At 42.4% G+C, this 19,802-nt stretch overlaps 1 protein-coding gene across 3 annotated transcripts in view; it reads left to right on the top strand.

Annotated features, from left to right (window-relative positions):
• Positions 1-723: 723 nt before the first annotated feature.
• Positions 724-19,802, top strand: part of ATP8A2 (ATPase phospholipid transporting 8A2) — a 700,434-nt gene continuing 681,355 nt past the window's right edge. For 2 of the 3 annotated variants that reach the window (XM_080660784.1, XM_080660782.1), the window contains exon 1: positions 724-1,021. In XM_080660784.1, coding sequence (XP_080516910.1) covers positions 982-1,021 — 40 coding nt within the window. In that variant the 5' untranslated portion in view covers positions 724-981. The remainder of the gene's footprint in view (positions 1,022-19,802) is intronic. The other variant, XM_080660783.1, reaches the window with a different exon arrangement.

The following is a 19,802-nucleotide window of genomic DNA, read 5'->3' as shown; positions in this document are numbered from 1 at the left end:
TCTTCTTTTTCACTCTGAGGTCAGAATTTTCTTCAGAAATTAAAAGGATTCAGGTGTGTTCCCCGCCACTCCCCCTTTATGGAAGCGTGCTCAGAAGGAGGAAGCACAGTTTGAACATTAATTGACAGGTAAAAACAAAAATAGATCAAGTGACCTTGGACAAGTCACTTCACCTTTCAATGATTTTGTTTCTTTGCAAGAAGGTGTGAGTGTGCGTCGGGGTGTGTGTGTGGGTGGTGGTGGTGGTAAGTGCTTCCTAGGGTTTTTACCGCTTTAACATGCCACGAGTTAGATTTCTAGACAGGCTGTGGGGGCTGCGGTGAGGAGCCTGGAGACCCAGGCCATACATCAGACACCTGAGAAATAATATCCCTGTGAAGAACCCACAGACCCCACCAAACTGGACATGGAAGAATAGAAACTGCGAAAAGAAGCGAAGTTATGAGTTCTGAACTGCTGCTCACAGGAGACACAGGCACGCTGTGAGAGTGACAGGCAAATACTAGACAGGCACAGACAGAAAAGCGCCCCCTAAACCGCTGATCCACACCCCACCCTCAACAATCCCACCCCATCGTCTCTCCACCACCCAAAGCCCGCAGCCCTGCGCACCATTCCAGATTCTTCCTCAGCCACTTTCCAGATAATTCCCAGCCCCGCTCCTTCTCCCGCCGGCTCCCCGCCGGAGGCCGAACCCCTCCCCCCGCCGCATCCCGGGCCTGCAGGGCGGCTGCGGGGCCACTGCGGGCGCCGCCGCATTGGCCCGTCTCTGCCGCACCGCCGCGCAGCCTCCGGCGGCGGCCGCAGCTCGGTGCCCGCGCTCCCGCCGCACCTGCAGTCCGAGCCGGCGCGCCCGCCCGTGGGCCTCCGGCCGCCAGCCCTGCGCCCACGCCTGCGCGGCCTCCGCCCCTCCCCCGGGGCTGCGTAGCCCCCGAGTGGGGCGAGAGGTAGAACGACTCCCGCCAGGACAAAGCTCTTAAGATGTCCCTGCCGGGAAGGTCCAGGATCCGCGCGTCCGTTGGTGAGACAGGAGGGACGCGGGGTGGGAGGGTCGGCGGGGCGGGCCCGCTCCTTTAGGGGACACTGCCCCGCCCTCCGCCGGCCTCCCCCTCCCTCGGGTCCTTTTCCACTGCATCCTCTGAAGCTCTGCTCCGCCCTCACCGGCGGCCGGGGGCCGGGCGCCACGGTACCGCGAAGCCGGAAAAGCCCTATGGCTGGCGAGGGGGCGGAGGCGGGGGGTCAGGGAACCCGGCCCGCGCCCCGTGCAAGTGCGCGGGGTCGAGCTGCGCGCGTGCCCGTCCACTCCTGCTCGGGCGGCGGCGGCGGCTGGGCCCCGGGAAGCAGTTCACCGGGGCGGTACTGCTGCGCCCGGCTGTCCCCGGGTGGTGGGCGCCGTGGGAGGACAGAGACCGTCCCCTTTCCCGCGGCGGCCGGCCTCGCGGTGCAGGAGTTTGCCGCCGGGCTCAGAGGGAGCCAGGAGGGTCACTCGAGTGTTTGTCGCTCCCGGGCCCTGGGGCCTCCGCGTAGCAACCGTACCCACCGCAGGGCACGCGGGCTGCAGCCGGCAGGCGCCAGGGCGTAGGGCCGCCTAATGCACCCTGTGCTTCAGCTAGCATCCCCACCACTCACGTCTGTATTTTTTTCTTAAAAAAACAAACCAAAAAAAAAAAAAAAAACAACAACAAAAAAAACCACACACACAAAACATTTAGAAACAAAAACCTTGTTGAGTTGTTTGCTATGTAATTATGATACAGGACACGTTCCCTAGACCCTTAGGTAATGAAAAGTAGAAAGGGAGTTTAAAAAAACAGATTCTTTCTATTTCAGGTCTCTCGGAAGGTTTGTAGGTAGATGTTTGATATGAGGAAGGTCCAGCGTTTGCAGTTTGGAGCTGGGGTTACCTGTAATCTTTTTGTTTCTTGTTTTGAGAAAACAGGCATATAAGAACCAGTGACTTTACTATTTCTGTACTTGGGTAATGTGAAAGGCAAACAGCTTATCAGGTAATTTAGAGCAGTTTTTCTTAAATTTGAGTAATGTAAGGGCACCTTCAAATTCATTTTGAGGGTATTTCCACTGTAAAATTATCACAGGGCATATGGGTTGAGACTAGACTGTGGAGAACAAGGGCTGAGCCCAGTGGGAGGGGACAGCAGTAATCCAGGTGCCAGATGGTCCCTGTGGCAGTGCTAAGGTGGAAGGAGGGGGCGTGGATACATCCTCCATATGTTTGAAGGTAGAGCCAACGGGCATTTGCTCGTGACTTGGATGAGGCTTAAGTAAAAAGGAGAATCTAAGCTGGCTCGGAGGTTTTTGGTCTGAGAAACTGAAAGAATGTCCTGGGATGGGGAAGACTGCATAAAGAACAGGGCTCTCTTTTATGGAGGAAAGTGGGAGGTAGTCAGGAATTTGGTTTTGAACAGGTGAAGTGCATACTAGAGAGCCAAGTGGAGATGTTTAGTAGTGTTGGAGAGTGGGAATTTTTGAGCGTGCTTCCTCCTAGTGAGAAGGCTAACCCCTATTTTGTAAAGCTACTGTTTGGAATTATCTGCTGTTTTTTTTTAGACGAACTCTTATTCTAAAAAATAACTTTGCTTTCTAGCCTGCTTGAATAATGAGGAAGATAAACTTAGCTGTCTGACTTTGTAGGCCAGAGACTAGATATGCCCATACTCTCAATGCCATGCCAGGTGCATTTTTTAATTGGATAGAACTGTGTTGTTTTCAAGGCCAGCAGCGAGATAACCACTAAACGCAAATAGGGCTGGCTTTTTAATTAAGGAAAATTGCTTTGTTTTAAATCAGGGGTCCTCAAACTTTTTAAACAGGGGGCCAGTTCACTGTCCCTCAGACCGTTGGAGGGCCAGACTATAGTTTAAAAAAAAAAACTATGAAAAAATTCCTATGTGCACTGCGGGCTGGGGACGAGTCGGCTGCTAAGCAGGACAGGCAGCGGCACCCGGCAGGCCAGGCGGGATAAATGTCCTCGGCGGGCTGCAGTTTGAGGACGCCTGTTTAAGTTGTTTTAGACTGTTTGCTCTGCAAAAACAGGATGTAGTGAATGGGTTTAAATACGGTCGGACACAAAGGGTGGGGGCTGCTCTCTGATCTCCCTGCGTGGAGAGAGAACAGTCGCTGGCTAGCAATAAAGGCTCCCTAAATTTTAATTTGGTCTGGACTCCAGTGGTCTTTACTCGCTTTCGCTCCACAACAGTAGGGAAGTGGATGTCTGAGCCTAGAGTTCAGGGGAGTCTTGTTCTAGACCAGAGAAATAAATTCAAGAGTCCTCAGTAGCCCAAGCGGGTTTGGCTCAGTGGATAGAGCCTTGGCCTGTGGACTGAAGGGTCCCGGGTTTGATTCCAGTCAAGGGCACATGCCAGATTGCAGGCTTGATTCCCAATATGAGGTGTGTAGGAGGCAGCCGATCAATGATTCCCTCTCATCACTGATGTTTCTCTCGCTTCCTCTCCCTTCCTCTCTGAAATCAATAAAAATATATTTAAAAAAAAAGTCCTCAGCAGACGGTTCCATGGGTGTGACTGTGCAGTTGCACAGGGCCCGGCTCATGGAAGAGGCTTACATTTGCTTTAATGATCGGCTGCTGCTATCTTGGAAGTCTTAATAAATTTTGGACAAGGCACCTGCATTTTCTTTTTTTCTTAATATATATTTTTATTGATTTCAGAGAGGAAGGGAGAGGTAGAGAGAGAGAGAAACATCAATGACAAGAGGAAATCATAGATCGGCTGCCTCCTACACACCCCATACTGGGGATTGAGCCCACACCCCGGGCATGTGCCCTGACTAGGAATTGAACCGTGTCCTTCTGGTTCATAGGTCAACACTTAACCACTGAGCCATACTGGCTGGGCTGCATTTTCATTTTTCACTGGGTTCTGCAAATTATGTAGCCAGTGTGTACAGATGTGCCTAGAAAGAGAGGGTTCCTAGGACAGGGTCCTGGGCACTCCAACATTTCATGGTCAGGCAGATTACAGCAGTAGTAAAGGGGCTGAGAGAATGGTCAGTGAGGTCAGCAGAGACCCCGAGAGGGGTGCTCAGCACCTTGGGGTGGGGGCTGATGTGCAGAAATAAGGACTGTTCGGTTGTGCCCAGTGCTGCTGAGAGCTTGAGAAAGATGAGGCCCGAGAACCGATTGTTCGACTTAGCAATGTGGAGGTCATTGGTGACCTTGAAAAGAGAAGTTTTTGTATCATCATCGGGATGAATCTATAAAACAGTTTCCAGACAGACAAAGAGGACAGATAATGGGAACAGCATGTCCAGAAAACTCTTTTGAGTATATTTTGTAGAAAAGGGGGGAGAGTAAATTGAGTGGTAGCAGGAGGAGGACATGAGTTCCAGAGCGGTTGTTTTGTTCTAAGACTAATATTGCATTCATATAGTCGATGGCATGAATGTCAAAGTAAGGGGTTTTTAGGGAGAAGGGAGGGACAGTGATCTGAGATCTCTGAGGACAGAAGTTCCGAGGTGGAGGATTTTGCTGATAGGCTGCAAATCCCAGAAGTCAGAGAGGATGGGTTTAAAAGATGGGGTCTATCTAGAATATTTATATACTTTACGAAGAAGAGGGAGGACCTGGATGGTGTGGGCTCCCTGGGATGACTCAGTGAACTTAGGTATAGGGCCTCACAAGGTGGGTTTGAATGATGACCCAGGAGGATAGAGGCAATGAGACTGTAAGTGTTGCGAGGAGAGGTTGGCTGGATATTGGCGCTGGCCCAGGAGAGTCCTGAGCTCTGGAATCTCTTTTTTTCAGTTGACAGAGGTGTGGAGCCTGGAGTGGAGCTTTGCCATCTGCAGAACTAGCACTCCAAGCTTTGGGCAGCTTCTTTGCCCATGATGAGCTGAGCAAAAATGTCTTGGCTCTTTTTGGTCCCTTTTCTCTCTCTCTCTTTCTCTCTCTCTCTCTCTCTCTCTATATATGTACATATATATATATATTTTTTTTACAGGAAGTAGGATTTTTTGATGAACGTGACTATGGAGGAGGTAGGGCTCATCATTTGTCCTGGGGCCATGGATAGGGATGCATATGACCCTATAGCAGCCGTGGGCAAACTACGGCTCGCGGGCCGGGCCCGTTCGGCTGTTCTATCCGGCCCGCAGAGCCGAAAGAGCGGAGGGTTCTCTTGCTCTCCCCTCCGCTCCTTTACTTTGAATTTATATTAGTTCACACAAACACTCCATCCATGCTTTTGTTCTGGCCCTCCGGTCCAGTTTAAGAACCCATTGTGGCCCTCGAGTCAAAAAGTTTGCCCACCCCTGCCCTATAGCCATCTTGGATGAGTTGCTTTTCACATGTGTTTTTAAAAATATATATTTTTTATTGATTTCAGAGAGGAAGGAAGAGGGAGAGAGATAGAAACATAAATGATGAGAGAGAATCATTGATTGGCTGCCTCCTGCATGCCCCCTACTGGGGATCAAGCCTGCAACCTGGGCATGTGCCCTTGACTGGATGGAATAAAACCTGGGACCCTTCAGTCTGCAGGCTGACGCTCTAGCCACTGAGCCAAACTGGTTAGGGTTCACATGTATTTTTAAAGAGCCTTTTCTAAAAAAAAAAAAAAAAAAAAACAAAAAACACAAACAAAAACATCAGGATTTTGGTTACATTTTCTTTTAATTTATCAATCTGGGGAGAATAGACAGTTTTTATATGTGTCTATAACTACAAGCGTGGTATTTCTCATCATTTAATGTCTTTTATGTTTTTTGTTAAAGTGTCTATTTTCTTCTGTGAGGTTTCTATGATTTTAAAAGGTTGATTTCAAGGTTATTATGTTTCTGTAAGGAATGAGATTATTCAGACTTACATTTTTAATTGGTTGTTGCTGATGTCTAGGAAAGTTACTGGGTTTTTCTAATGATTGTATATCCAACAACCTGGTGAACTGCCTTATAAATTTTGGTAGTTTATAGATTCCCTTAATTTTGTGTGTGTAGCAAATAATCTCATTATCAGTAAATAATAAGTTTGTTTCTTCCTTTATCACTGTTATATCTCTTATTTTTTTCTTATTTTCTTATGTTTGCTGACATACTGTTGATAAAAGTTTGACCAGAAGTGCTTTGCTCTTAGAAACTGGAGATAATGCTTCCAGAATTTCATGGGGATTCTGATATTTACTATCGGAGTTTGGTAGCTGATCTGTATTAAGTGACGAAGTACTCTTCTATTCCCACCCAGTACATCGTTAAGGGCAGAGGCTCATTTTCTGTGTACCTTGAGATAATTACAAGGGACTAGGAAAATACTTTAAGATTCCCAGATGGTTGTGAGCTCTCTCCCTTTCGTCTCTGGATCTTTGTGTTCATTAAAAGTGAATCATGGTACAATGGGGGGATATGGACACGGATGTAATACCTTAATCAAGAAAAAAAATTGAAAAAAAGAAAGTAGAAAACCTAAAAATAAAAAAGTGAATCATGGTGTATCTACCAGGATGGCTATAATAAAAAAATGGTGACATCACCAAATCATGGCAAGGATGAAGAGAAACTGGATCACTTATACATTGTTGCTGGGGATGTAAAATGGTACAGCAACTCAGGAAAAATGTTTGGTAGTTTCTTATAAAGCTAAACATGCAACTACCATTTGCCAGAGCAATTGTACTCTTGGCATTTATTCCTGAGAAATAGAAAAATATTTATACAAAAACTGTACATCAATATTCATGGCAGCTGTAATTGTAATAGCCAAAAATCAGATGTCCTTCAATGGCTGGATGACTAAGTAAAATGTGGTGCATTCACACTGTGGAATACTATTCAGCAAGAAAAAGGAACCAACTACTGGTATAAGCAACACCTTGGATGGGTTTTCAGGGAATTGCACCCAGTGAAAAATCCCAGTCACAAAAAGTTATAGGATGTCTGATCTTATTTTTATGTCATTCATGAAATGACAAAATTATAGAAATGGATAATGGATTAGTGGTTGTCAGGGGTGAAGGCAGGTGTGGTGGTGGGAGGGATAAAAGAACAACCTGATAAAAGGGATCCTTGTGGTGATGGAAATGTTTTGTATCTTGACTTATTCAATTTCAGTTTTGCAAGATGTTACCACTGTGGGAAACTGGGGAAAGGATATATATATAGTAACTCCTGTGAATCTAAAATAATCTAAAAAAAGTTTACTTTTTCATCAAAAGAAAATAATTATATAATATACACTTGAGTTATATTATTATAATTTCATTGTACACTGCCTATTTCTATAACACAGCAGAGCCTCTTTATTTAAGAAGTTTAGTGCTTGGCACGTTACCTCCTGCTTAATATGCCTTGGTAGGGTCTAGAGCAGGGTGAACTTATACAGTTTACTCCCTTAACATTCTGCTTCTCATTTTTTACAAACTAGTAATAGAAGGGTCAAAGATCACTATCTGCTTCAAGATTATATGCTGAAATGCATACTATTTAGTAAAAATAATTCTGGGATTATTATTTTTTGCTTATGATATATATCTCTTAACCTGGATATTCAATTTTACTTTTGTCAGTTCTAACATTCCCCAAAGTTATATTTTGTGCCAGTGTGTCTCAGAGATTTTACCAGGGGATGAGAATTCCGAGACTAATGTGGTGGGGAGGTCCTCCTGCCTTTATGGAGCTTCTAGTCTGATCAGGATGGAGCCTTTCAGTAGTAAGGGAGACAGAGTAGAAACAGAGTTGTGGATTTTAACAAATATATATTGAGTGCCTTCTGTGTGCCAGGCACTGCTCCTGGTGCTAGAGGTAGAGAGCAGAGCTGGTGTGGTGTCATAGAGCTTATGGTCTGTGTTTGATTCCAGCACATGGGATGAGTGTTCTCAACTCTCTTATCCTGCCCTGTGTTGATACTTATGAATGGTGCACACGGGTGAATAGGGAAGTGAAGTGAATGAGTGTGTGTATGGGTGTGGGTAGAGAGTACAGAAAGGAAGGGGGAGCTGATTTATATGGACTATGGCATCAGTGGTATCTAGGGTGGAAGCTTCCAGTACCTCTCTTATTGAATTCAGGGATTTGGCTAAATGATAAAAGATTAGCAGTGAAGAGCAGGCAGGCAGTAATTGCACAGACCAAATCCAGAAACCTTCCTAGAGTTCTCCAATCCTACACTCATCCATCTATTTCTTCTGCCTTTTCCTGTTCATCAAAGGTGTTGTTTTGTTTTGTTTACATAAAGTTCCCATGTGGACTTAGTTTTCCCATAACAATCTGTCCCATGTATCACAGGGAGAATGAGGAGAATTGGGGTAGCTGAAAGTATGAAGAGCTGTAATGTTAGAATGTAAGGGCTAGATGGTACCTCAGAGATGATTGAGTCCCCTCATTTCACAGGTGAGAAAAATGATTCAGAAATGTTCCTTTCATGCTGTTTAATTTCCTGCAGGAGCAGCTAATTCCCAAGGTCACTGTGCTTTCTACTATCTCCAGCCTGCTTGATTCAATATTCATACTTAAGTTGAGCAGAACTGTTCATTCATAGTTTATTGTTTTCTGTTCCTCAAATGGAAGTAAATAAAGAACTGGGCCTAATTTCCTTCATTTTCTGTACTATTTATCCCGTGGGTACTCAATAAATAAAGATTTGACTGAACTCTGTCATGAATTATTTTGGAACTTGGTTTAATGGTCTAGATTATGTTTGGAAGTTTCTTTGAGGTAGTTGTATGTGTAGGGGTTGAAACACCAGGCTTTAGGGTTAGAGAGAATTGGATTCAAATTTTGACACTGTCATTTACTACCTATATGACATTAAAAGCTTCCTTCTGTTACAGATGAGGAGGAAAGTGAATATTGTACCTTGTGGGGTTGTTGTGATTAGTGAGTAATCCTATATAATAAAGAGGTAATATGGAAATTGACCATCACTCCAACACGCAAGATGGCCACCCCCATGTGTACACAAGATGGCTGCCACAAGATGGCCTGCAAGGGAGGGCAGTTGGGCGCGATCAGGCCTGCAGGGGAGGGCAGTTGGGGGCAACCCAGGCCTGCAGGGGAGGACAGTTGGGGGGGACCTGGCCTGGAGGGGAGTGCAGTTGGGGGAAACTAGGCCGGCAGGGGAGGGCAGTTAGGGGTGACCAGGCTGGCAGGGGGGGCCAGTTAGGGGCAATTGGGCTGGCAGGGGAACAGTTAGGGGTCGATCAGACTGTCAGGGGAGTGGTTAGTGGGTGATCAGGCTGGCAGACAGAAGCGGTTAGGGGCAATCAGGCAGGCCGGCAGGCGAGTGGTTGGGAGCCAGCAGTCCTGGATTGTGAGAGGGATCCCAGATTGGAGAGGGTGCAGGCTGGGCTGAGGGACAACCCCCTGACCCCGTGCACGAATTTCATGCACTGGGCCTCTAGTAATGTCTATAAAAGTGCATGTATTAATTATTTAATACATCAAGAGAACTTTATGATATAATCAATATTGACAATATGACATATTTCTCATGTTTTTTTCCTTTTTATTGCATTTATTGGGGTATCACTGGTTAACAAAATTATGCAGGTTTTAGGTGTACAATTTTACAACACGTTATCTGTACATTGTATTGTGCATCCACCATCCCAACTCAAGTCTGTCCATCACCATTTATCCACCCTCATGTTGCCTGTCATTAACCAAGGCCAACTCCTCCACCTAGATACTTATTCTGCATAGCAGCAGAATTGGCAAAAACTTCAGTTGTCATCTTTTCATCCTCTAAATCTAGCAATGGAGGCCTACCTAGGACAAGACTACGTACGTAGAATTATTACTGGAGAATTTAAGTGTAATTTTTGTGTCATTATCCAGGTGTATGATTGCCCACCAAGCCCTCTGATTATAGAGTGTTCATCCTCTAATGTCTCTGAAGGTTACCACCTTCTATTAAAAGTAGTCCTGCCTTCAAGGCCATTTTCTACCCTACAGGTGGCCAATAAACACCTCAGTTGATGGTTCAGTTGTTTAATAATTGATTTTACTTTTCCAGTGGATGTTTTATCTCAAAACCTGATCTGATAGAGGTGCCAGTTAGACAAATAAATTAAAATTATTCTCTAAGAGGTTTTCAAACATTTATGGAAGGATGTGTATAGAGCTTCTTTAAAGATGGGTATCTACCTTTCCTCCTTGGAACTTTACATGTACTAAATATAACCTCTGGTCAATACCACACTGAATACAAGAGGTTACTTACATCCATTTAGGCCGGTAAAAGTGCTCAGAGCGAATGTTAACAACCATTAAGGAAGGCTAAAAATAAAAGTGATCTCATTTCCATGCCTGGGGAGTTTCTCCCCATCATCATCAAGGGCAGGCACAGAAACAGGATTAGGAGAGGGCCCTTACCTAGACAGAGCAGTGCTGAAATGGGGATAGTCAGTTGCACATGCAAAATACCTTGATGGCACAAAAGGACACAGTCATACCTGCATGGCTACCTGGGTCTACCTGCACAGATATGTTCACAAGAGTGCATGAATAAAACACTATTTATTCATCAGCAATGATCATGGAAGGCTCACTGGGCCAACATATTATATTACCATAGATATGTGTGTGTGTGTGTGTGTGTGTGTGCGCGCGTGTGCCTATTTTTTATCTGTGCAAGTCTCTTGCTCTGACAGTTCACATCTTACCTTGCTCATTGCTTCTCTGTAAAGTTCCAGAATCTGATGTAGCCTCAAATTTCATCCTAAAAAGTGATTTAATCCTTAGAGGTTTTACATTTGCAAGTAAGTTTTTCATTCTTTTGTAATCTTATCCAAATAATAAGCAAATGTCACATTTCAGACATCTCAGTGAAGTGTTTGGTGCTGCCTTTCCCTTTTCTATCTCTGGAGATGCCATGTTAGCCATAAGAGCACTGAGATCCCAGGATTACCATAAATATTTTAAGCACATTACTGACACTGACCCTCTCGGAAACTAGGGTAAGCAAGCCCTACATGGAGTAAGTACTCTATTCTGAAATTTGGAATCTCACTCGAGACACTGAGTTCAAAGGTGGTTGCTTCCTACCCACCCCCCAGGCCTTAAATGATACCTTCATGTCATGGAGAAGGTCACTCATGTTCAAAGGGAGAAGCAGTGTGCTGGCTGATGATATATTCAGGTTAGTGCACCAGAGGATCAGGCCTCTTATCAACTATTTTTAGCCACATAAATATTATCCGTATTTAAAATGTTTTTCTATTTTCTTTTCTGTCTTCTAATGCACTGAGGAAACATAACTTTGGTTTTAAAACTACAAGAATTTTTATTTTTGAACTCCCAAAGAGTTACTGTGGCAGACAGACTAAGTGACCTGTCTGTCCCCTGCAATCTCCAGACTCAGCAGCTGAGTCCCGCCTACCGGGTTGCTAGGAGCATAAGGTGACTGTTGTCTCTGTTGTGTTCCTTGCTCACAGCCCCCACAACCCTTCCCCACATTACCAGTGCTGTTCATTCGTGCTGGCAAGAATAATAGAAATAGACTTTCTGGATACTCTCTAAGTTCATGTTCATGTTGACCCTCCTTGATTCTTGGAAATACTTTTATTCAACTCTATTTAACTTTCCCACTATCTGTTTTCTTGATGTTAGGGTTCAGGCAAATTTTCTGGAAGGGAAGACTCCACTGTGGGCCAATGATTGAGAAGGCACCGCAGGTAAAAATAAATTGGGCTGGGTGTGAACAGTGAAGACCAGTGAAGATTGCAAATGAAGTGCACAGTTAGGGGCTGTTTCAGCTGAGGTATAATGAGGGCAGAGAGACTGGCTGAGTTGGAATCAAGGAGCTGTAGACATGGAAACCAGGGAGGTGGGGGGTTGACCTAGCAGCTCTTCCTGGTGAGCAGCAAGTGGAAAAGTCATATTTCCATCTCTCCTGTCCGATATATGCCCTTCAGAGAGCTCAGGACACTTTGCACAGAGTAGGCAATACTTTCTAGAGTCTGACATTGTCAAAGTTGAAGGTGACTCTCTAAATCTATGCTGTCCAGTATGATGACCACCAGCTGTATGTGTGATGTGTAAGGACTGAGCTGTGCTGGGTCACATGCACATGGGAGTTTGAAGATTTATTACAAAAAAGGAATGTAAAACACCTCATTACTGTTTTATGTTTAGTATATATTGAAATAATATTTTGGCTATGTCAGGTTAAATAAACTACCTTTTAAAATTATTTTGTGTTTCTTTTTACATTTTTTAGTGTAACTACTAGAAAAGTTAAAACTGTGTAGTGGCTTGCATTATATATCATCTTGTCCAAACATTTTTTTATTGGACTGTTCATGGAATTCCAGACTTTTAGAAATAAAAATTATCTGGCAACCCAACACCCTCATTTCTAGGTGAGGAAACCAAAGCTAGGACAGATCCAACTCCAGGACTTGCCCAGTGTTGCAGGGACAGTGACAGAGATGAGAGCCATGTCTTTAGACTCCTCCAGTATTCCTTTCAGAGTTATTTTGTCTTCCTCTTACACTGAGTGAAAATCTCCCTTGGGCACAACCTAGTATATCCACCTAAAATGAATTTTGAAAATGAACTGGGTCATAGTAATGTGAACTTATATTTCTTTGAACCTAACTCTCTAATAAAATCTAGTTGCCTGAGTCTTTGGCTGTTTTCAGATATTATCAGTCAGTGTTTACAGGGAGGATCTTCAAATATTGTGCTCTTGCAGTGAATGATTATATGAACTTTTAACCACATGCTGCACAGTCAAGGGGAGCAGCTGGCAAATCTTATTGGCCCATTGAATAAGCTCTTTACATCCAGTGGGCATCTCAGTATCCATTTTCTCTCCCCAGAGGCTAGTTATTAATTGGAGTTTAGTTTTTCTTTGAAAGCAACACATTTTAAAAATGTTCCTCTCAAAGGAACACTTCCAAGCTCCTTCTATGAAGCCAGCATCACCCTAATACCAAAACCAGATAAAGACAACACAATGAAAGAGAATTACAGGCCAATATCCCTCATGAACATAGATGCCAAAATCCTCAACAAAATTCTAGCAAATCAGATCCAGCAATACATCAGAAAGATCATACACCATGACAAAGTAGGATATATCCAAGGAATGCAAGGATGGTACAATATCCGCAAATCAATTAACATGATACATCACATAAACAAATTGAGAGATAAAAATCCCATAGTCATATCAATTGATGCAGAAAAAGCATTTGACAAAATCCAACACCCTTTCTTGATAAAAACTCTCAACAAGATGGGAATAGAAGGGTCATACCTCAACATAATAAAAGCTATATATGATAAACCCACAGCTAACATCATACTCAGTGGGCAAACACTAAAACCATTTCCCCTAAGAACAGGAACAAGACAGGGATGCCCACTCTCACCACTCTTGTTTGACATAGTACTGGAAGTATTAGCCATTGCAATTAGACAAGAAGAAGAAATAAAAGGCATCCAAATTGGAAAAGAAGAAGTAAAACTGTCCTTATTTGCAGATGACATGATATTGTACATAAAAAACCTGAAAGACTCCATCAAAAAACTAACAGACTTAATAAATGAATTCGGCAATGTGGCAGGATACAAAATTAACGCCAAGAAATCTATGGCATTTCTATACACCAATAGTGAACTTATGGAAAGAGAGACTAAAAAAGCAATCCCATTTACCATCGCACCAAAATAATTAAGATACCTAGGAATAAACTTAACCAAGGAACTAAACTATAGGACACTGAAAAAAGAGATAGAGGAAGACGTAAACAGATGGAAGAACATACCATGTTCATGGATTGGTAGAATCAACATCATTAAAATGTCCATACTACCCAAAGCAATCTATAAATTCAATGCACTCCCCATTAAAATACCAACGGCATATTTCACAGACCTAGAAAGAACTCTCCAAAAATTCATCTGGAATAAAAAAAGACCCCGAATAGCCACAGCAATCCTGAGAAAGAAGAATAAAGTAGGAGGGATCTCAATACCAGATCTCAAGCTGTATTACAAAGCACTGTTCTCAAAACAGCCTGGTACTGGCACAAGAACAGACATATAGATCAATGGAACAGAATAGAGAATCCAGATATCGACCCAAACCACTATACGCAATTAATATTTGACAAAGGAGGCATGAACATACAATGGAGTCAAAACAGTCTCTTCAATAAATGGTGTTGGGAAAATTGGACAGATACATGCAAAAAAATGAAACTAGATCACCAACTTACACCATATACAAAAATAAACTCAAAATGGATACAGGACTTAAACATAAGACGGGAAACCATAAAAATACTAGAGGAATCCACAGGCAGCAAAATCTCAGACATATGCCGAAAGAACTTCTTCACTGATACTGCCCCTAGGGCAATGGAAGCCAAAGAGAAAATAAACAAATGGGACTACATCAAAATAAAAAGCTTTTGCACAGCAAAAGAAACCATCAACAAAACAACAAGGAACCCCACTGTATGGGAGAACATATTTGCAAATGTTATCACTGATAAATGTTTAATCTCCAACATCTACAGGCAGCTTATACAACTTAATAAAAGGAAGATAAATGATCCAATAAAAAAATGGGCAACGGACCTAAATAGAATCTTTTCGAAAGAAGACAGAAGGAAGGCCAAGAGACACATGAAAACATGCTCAAAGTCACTATTTATCCGAGAGATGCAAATCAAAATGACAATGCGATTCCATCTCACACCTGTCAGAATGGCTATCATCAACAAATCAACAAACGACAAGTGTTGGTGAGGATGTGGAGAAAAAGGAACCCTCGTGCACTGCTGGTGGGAATGCAGACTGGTGCAGCCACTGTGGAGAACAGTATGGAGTTTCCTCAAAAAACTGAAAATGGAACTCCCATTTGACCCAGTAATCCCACTCCTAGGAATATATCCTAAGAAACTGGAAACACCAATCAGAAAGGATATATGCACCCCTATGTTCATAGCAGCACAATTCACCATAGCTAAGATTTGGAAACAGCCTAGGTGCCCGTCAGCAGATGACTGGATCAGAAAACTATGGTACATCTACACAATGGAATACTATGCTGCCATAAAAAGGAAGGAATTCTTACCATTTGTAGCAACCTGGATGGAATTAGAGAACATTATGCTAAGTTAAACAAGCCAATCAATGATAGAAAAATACCACATGATCTCACTCATTTGTGGATAATAAAAAAACATTATAAACTGATGAACAAAAAGATAGATACAGGCAGTAAAGCATCAAACAGACTGTCAAATTACAGCGGGAAGGTTAGGGAGAGGTGGGGGAAATACGAGATCAACTGAAGGACTTATATGCATGCATATAAGAATAACTAACGGATGCAAAACATTGGGGGGTGAGGGCATGTATGGGAGTTGGGTGGGGGGGGGGGGCAATGGTAAGATATGTACACATATAATACCTTAATAAAAAAAAAAGAAAAAAAAAAGAACCTGGACAAATACAAAAAAAAAAAAGTTCCTCTCTTAGCATATACTTTCTCCATAATGTATTACTTTTTAAAATATGTATCCCAGAAAAACAGAGGAAGTAAATACAAAAGAAAAAAAATCCAAGGAAGCAGTGTTTAAACACAATCAGCCAACTACTGCCACTGAGTCTTATTGAGAAGATAAAGTAGATTTTATCACCAGGGGATGAAGCTAGACTTCATAGATTGTTCACAACTTTGAGTTTGTAGGAATTTCTTTTAAACTACATTGGTAAAATTATGAGCTGTGGATAAATGCAGTGCAGTGATACTTGTGTTGTGATAAACCGTCTGATACCTGGTATCAGTGGTGTGTGGTTACTGTGCTTAGGGACATGATTTGACTTCATCTGTGAGTCTGTATAATGCAGAGCTATGTGGTCTGTAGTCTGTGATATATTTCAGTGGAGGTCTTGGCTTTATGAGCATGGCTGTGGCTTATGACTAAAGTACCCAGGGTGAGAAAGGTATTTCGTAATTCTAAGTCCGTCATGAGTGTTTTATGTGTAATGAAATGTTGATAAGATGCACCAGGGCAATGCCAGCAATATTATGCTGAGGCGATGTCTTAGATATGATGATGTCTATGTTAATTCTGAATTCAGTGCTGTGGTGTCACATTGTAAGGTCAGCACTATAGGGTCGCACTGTCACAAACGTAGAATGACGTATATCTACCATTACAGTACCATACAGAGTATTTTCTCTGCCCTAAAAATCCTTTGTGCTCTGTCTGTTCATCACATCTTATCCTCCAATCCTTGATCTTTTTACTGTCTGCATAGTTTTGCTTTTTGCAGTATATCATTTGGTTGGAATCATACAGAATGCAGCCTTTTTAAGTTGGCTTCTTTTGCTTAGCGATATGCATATAAGGTTCCTCCGTGTCTTTTTGTGGATTGATAGTTCATTAAAAAAATTCCTGAATAATGTTCTATTGTCTAGATGTACCACAGTTTGTTTATTCATTAGCCTGTTGAAGGAAATTTTGGTTGAGTTAAAAGTTTTGGCAATTATGTATAAAGCTTCTATATAAATCCATGTGTAGGTTTTTGTATGGACATTAGTTTTCAACTTCTTTGGGTAAATACCAAGACACATTATTTCTGGATCCTATGGTAAGAGCATATTTAATTTCATAAGAAACTGCCAAACTTCCAAAGTGGCTGTACCATTTTGATTTCCCACCAACAGTGAATGAGTGGCTGTACCATTTTGATTTCCCACCAACAGTGAACTGTTGTTCCACATCCTCACCAGCATTTGGTGTTGCCAGTGTTTTGGATTTTATTCATTCAACTAGAGGCCTGGTGCACGAATTTGTGCACCAGTGGGGTCTGTTGGCCTGGCCTGTGGGATTGGGCCAAAACTGGCTCTCTGACATCCTCCGAGGGGTCCCGGATTGTGAGAGGGTGCAGGCCAGGCCGAGGGACCCCACTGGTGCATGATCGGGGCCGGGGAGGGATGCGGGAGGTTGGCCAGCCAGGGCGTGTCTGGCCCATCTCGCTTAGTACTGATTGGCCAGACCCCAGCAGCAAGCTAACCTACCTGTCTGCCCCCTGGTGGTCAGTGCATGTCATAGTGAGCGGTTGAGCAGCATATTACATTAGCATATTACACTTTGATTGGTTTAATGGCTGACCAGATGACCGGACACTTAGCATATTAGACTTTTATTATATAGGATAGGTGGGTAATGGTATCTCGTTTTAATTTGCAATTCCCTAATGACATATGATGTGGAGCATCTTTTCATATGTTTATTTGCCATCTGTATACCTTCTTTGGTGAACCATCTAGTAGATCCTTTGCCTATTTGTAAATCAAGTTGTTTGTTTCTTTGTTGTTGAGTTCCAGGAGTTCTTTGTATGTTTTAGATACAGGTTGTTTATCAGATATCTGTTTTGCCAATGTTTTCTTCCAGTCTGTGGCTTTTTATTCTCTAAGTGTCTTTTGCAGAGCACAAGTTTTTAATTTTAACAAAATCCACATTATCAATATTTTCTTTCATGGATGATGCTGTTGGTGTTTTAAATTTTCTTTGATAATATTTTACCTTAGCTTTTTAAAATTTGTACATGCAAACTTATTCTTCTAGATAGGTTATAAATACATATATTTACTTATACTTTCCTAACAATGGCCAGAATTAATCAGTATATATCCTTTTCCTTAGATATAAAACGTTGGCACAGTTTTACTCCCTCCCTCACTCACTTCCTTGAAATCACCTGGGTTGGTTTCAGAAAGTAGTTAACAGGCACTTACTAATTTCTTGTTGGAGTAGATCCCCTAGGACAGTGGTTGGCAAACTCATTAGTCAACAGAGCCAAATATCAATAGTACAACAATTGAAATTTCTTTTGAGAGCCAAATTTTTTAAATTTAAACTTCTTCTAATGCCACTTCTTCAAAATAGTCTCGCCCAGGCCGTGGTATTTTGTGGAAGAGCCACACTCAAGGGGCCAAAGAGCCACATGTGGCTCGTGAGCCGCAATTTGCCGACCACGGACCTAGGACCTCACAGTGACCATCTGTGAGTAGTAAACTAATTCTTGGTGTCCCAGAAAGTGCTTTTATGTCATCCTCACAATTAGCAATAGTTTTGCTGATGCAGAGTTCTATACTCAAAATTCCTTTTCTTCAGCACTTTAAGGATTCTGCTTCATTATTTTCTTGTACCCAGATTTGCTTATAAGAATCACTGTCACTCTGATTCTTGTTCCTTTGCAGCTAAGCTATTTTTCTTTTTGATTCGTTTTTAATGATGTTCTCAAATTTCAATACTAGATGGTCTAAGTATTTTTCCCCACTAGTTAATGCTCAGCAGTGAGGCCCCATCAATCTGAGAACTTTCTTTTTAGGGGGAAATTCTCTTATTTTACTTTGCCAAGTATTGCCTCCCTGTGTTATTCTTCCTGCCCACACCTGCAATTAGACTGCTGTGGGCACTTCAGTCTCTGCCCCGAGATCCGTAATTCTATACTTTTTATCTCCTTATGCCCCATTTTGGGAGAATTGTTTAGTGTTGTCTTCTAGTTCAGCAATTCACTCTTCTTTGTTTTTCTTTTTCTTTTTTTCTTTTCTCCTTAGTTTTTAGTATTTATTGACTTTTTATTTCAACAATTACATATTCTATTTCCAAGTCTCTAGCTGATTTTTTTTTGTTATAGCCTAGCATTGCTTCATGCTTTGAATGCTCATTTCCTGGGGGAAACAGCTCAAAGTCTTCTTCTGATTATTTTATTATTTGAGTGTGAGGTCTGTTTGCTTTCTCCTTTTCCAGGTGTTCATGCACCTTGAGTACTTTGTTACTCCAAAACTCTTTTTTTTTTTTTTTTTAAGTTGAGAGTCCCTGGACTGGGCCAAGCAAAGCTTCAGGGAACTTGTACACCATTTTCAATGAGGGCAGGGATGGTGGATGCTGGCAGGCGGCCCACTCGATGGCTGGTCTGCAGAGCAGGACTGCTCCTCATTCCTTCCACGCAAACAGCTGTGTCCCAGGAACAGGGAGCTCTCTCTAAAGGAAAACTGGTGGTCTTTCAATTTCCAAAGGGCCAGCATTTTAGTGGGTTAACTCTCACGAGGCATTGTAGGGGACCATGTTAATCATGTGAGCTGTTTATCCTGCTCTTTCCTTCCTTGGCTTAAATGCATCCATGCTGGTTGAGGAAGGGAAGCCAACCAGAGTCCATCCTCTAGCTTCATTTGATTTGTGCTGTAGGTTAGGCTGACTCCAGGCCTGTGTCTAGTCAAGGCACAGCCCAGATGCCTCTAGTCAGGCCTGCTTTTGAGTTTCGACTCTGGCACCTCCTAGCTGAGTGTCTTTGGGGAATCTCTCTGCTCTGCTCTCCTCATCTATAAAGTGTAGGTGATAATACTACCTACCTCAGTGATTATTGAGAAACCCAAAATAGGTAACATACAGGGTGGGGCAAAAGGAAATTTACAGTTGTGAGTACTCAAAACACAGAGTTTATTCTTATTTTATTATTTTTAAAAATGGTGTTATTTTCCATACAAACAATTGTAAACCTCCTTTCACCCAACCCTGTATATGAGGCACTTAACACTACCTGAAACTTAGGGTTACTTATGAATTATTATAAAATTAATAATGAAAACAATCACATTAATACATATATTACAATTATTTCAAGAATAATATTCTAGGGATATAGAGCCCCAACCCTCCTCCATTTTATTTTGTCTAATTCTCCCCATACAATATGAACTCTAACTATATGGGTATAAATGTCTTTGAAAAGGCAAATGACAATCATAGTAGGCTTAATTTTGAAAGAGTTTTACAAATTCTACACACATCAGGAAATGC

The sequence above is a fragment of the Plecotus auritus genome, assembly GCF_963455305.1.
Source record: "Plecotus auritus genome assembly, chromosome: 3".
Taxonomy (NCBI): Eukaryota; Metazoa; Chordata; class Mammalia; order Chiroptera; family Vespertilionidae; genus Plecotus; species Plecotus auritus.
Note: the sequence above shows the minus strand (reverse complement) of the source record. Positions and strands in the feature narration are given on the sequence as shown.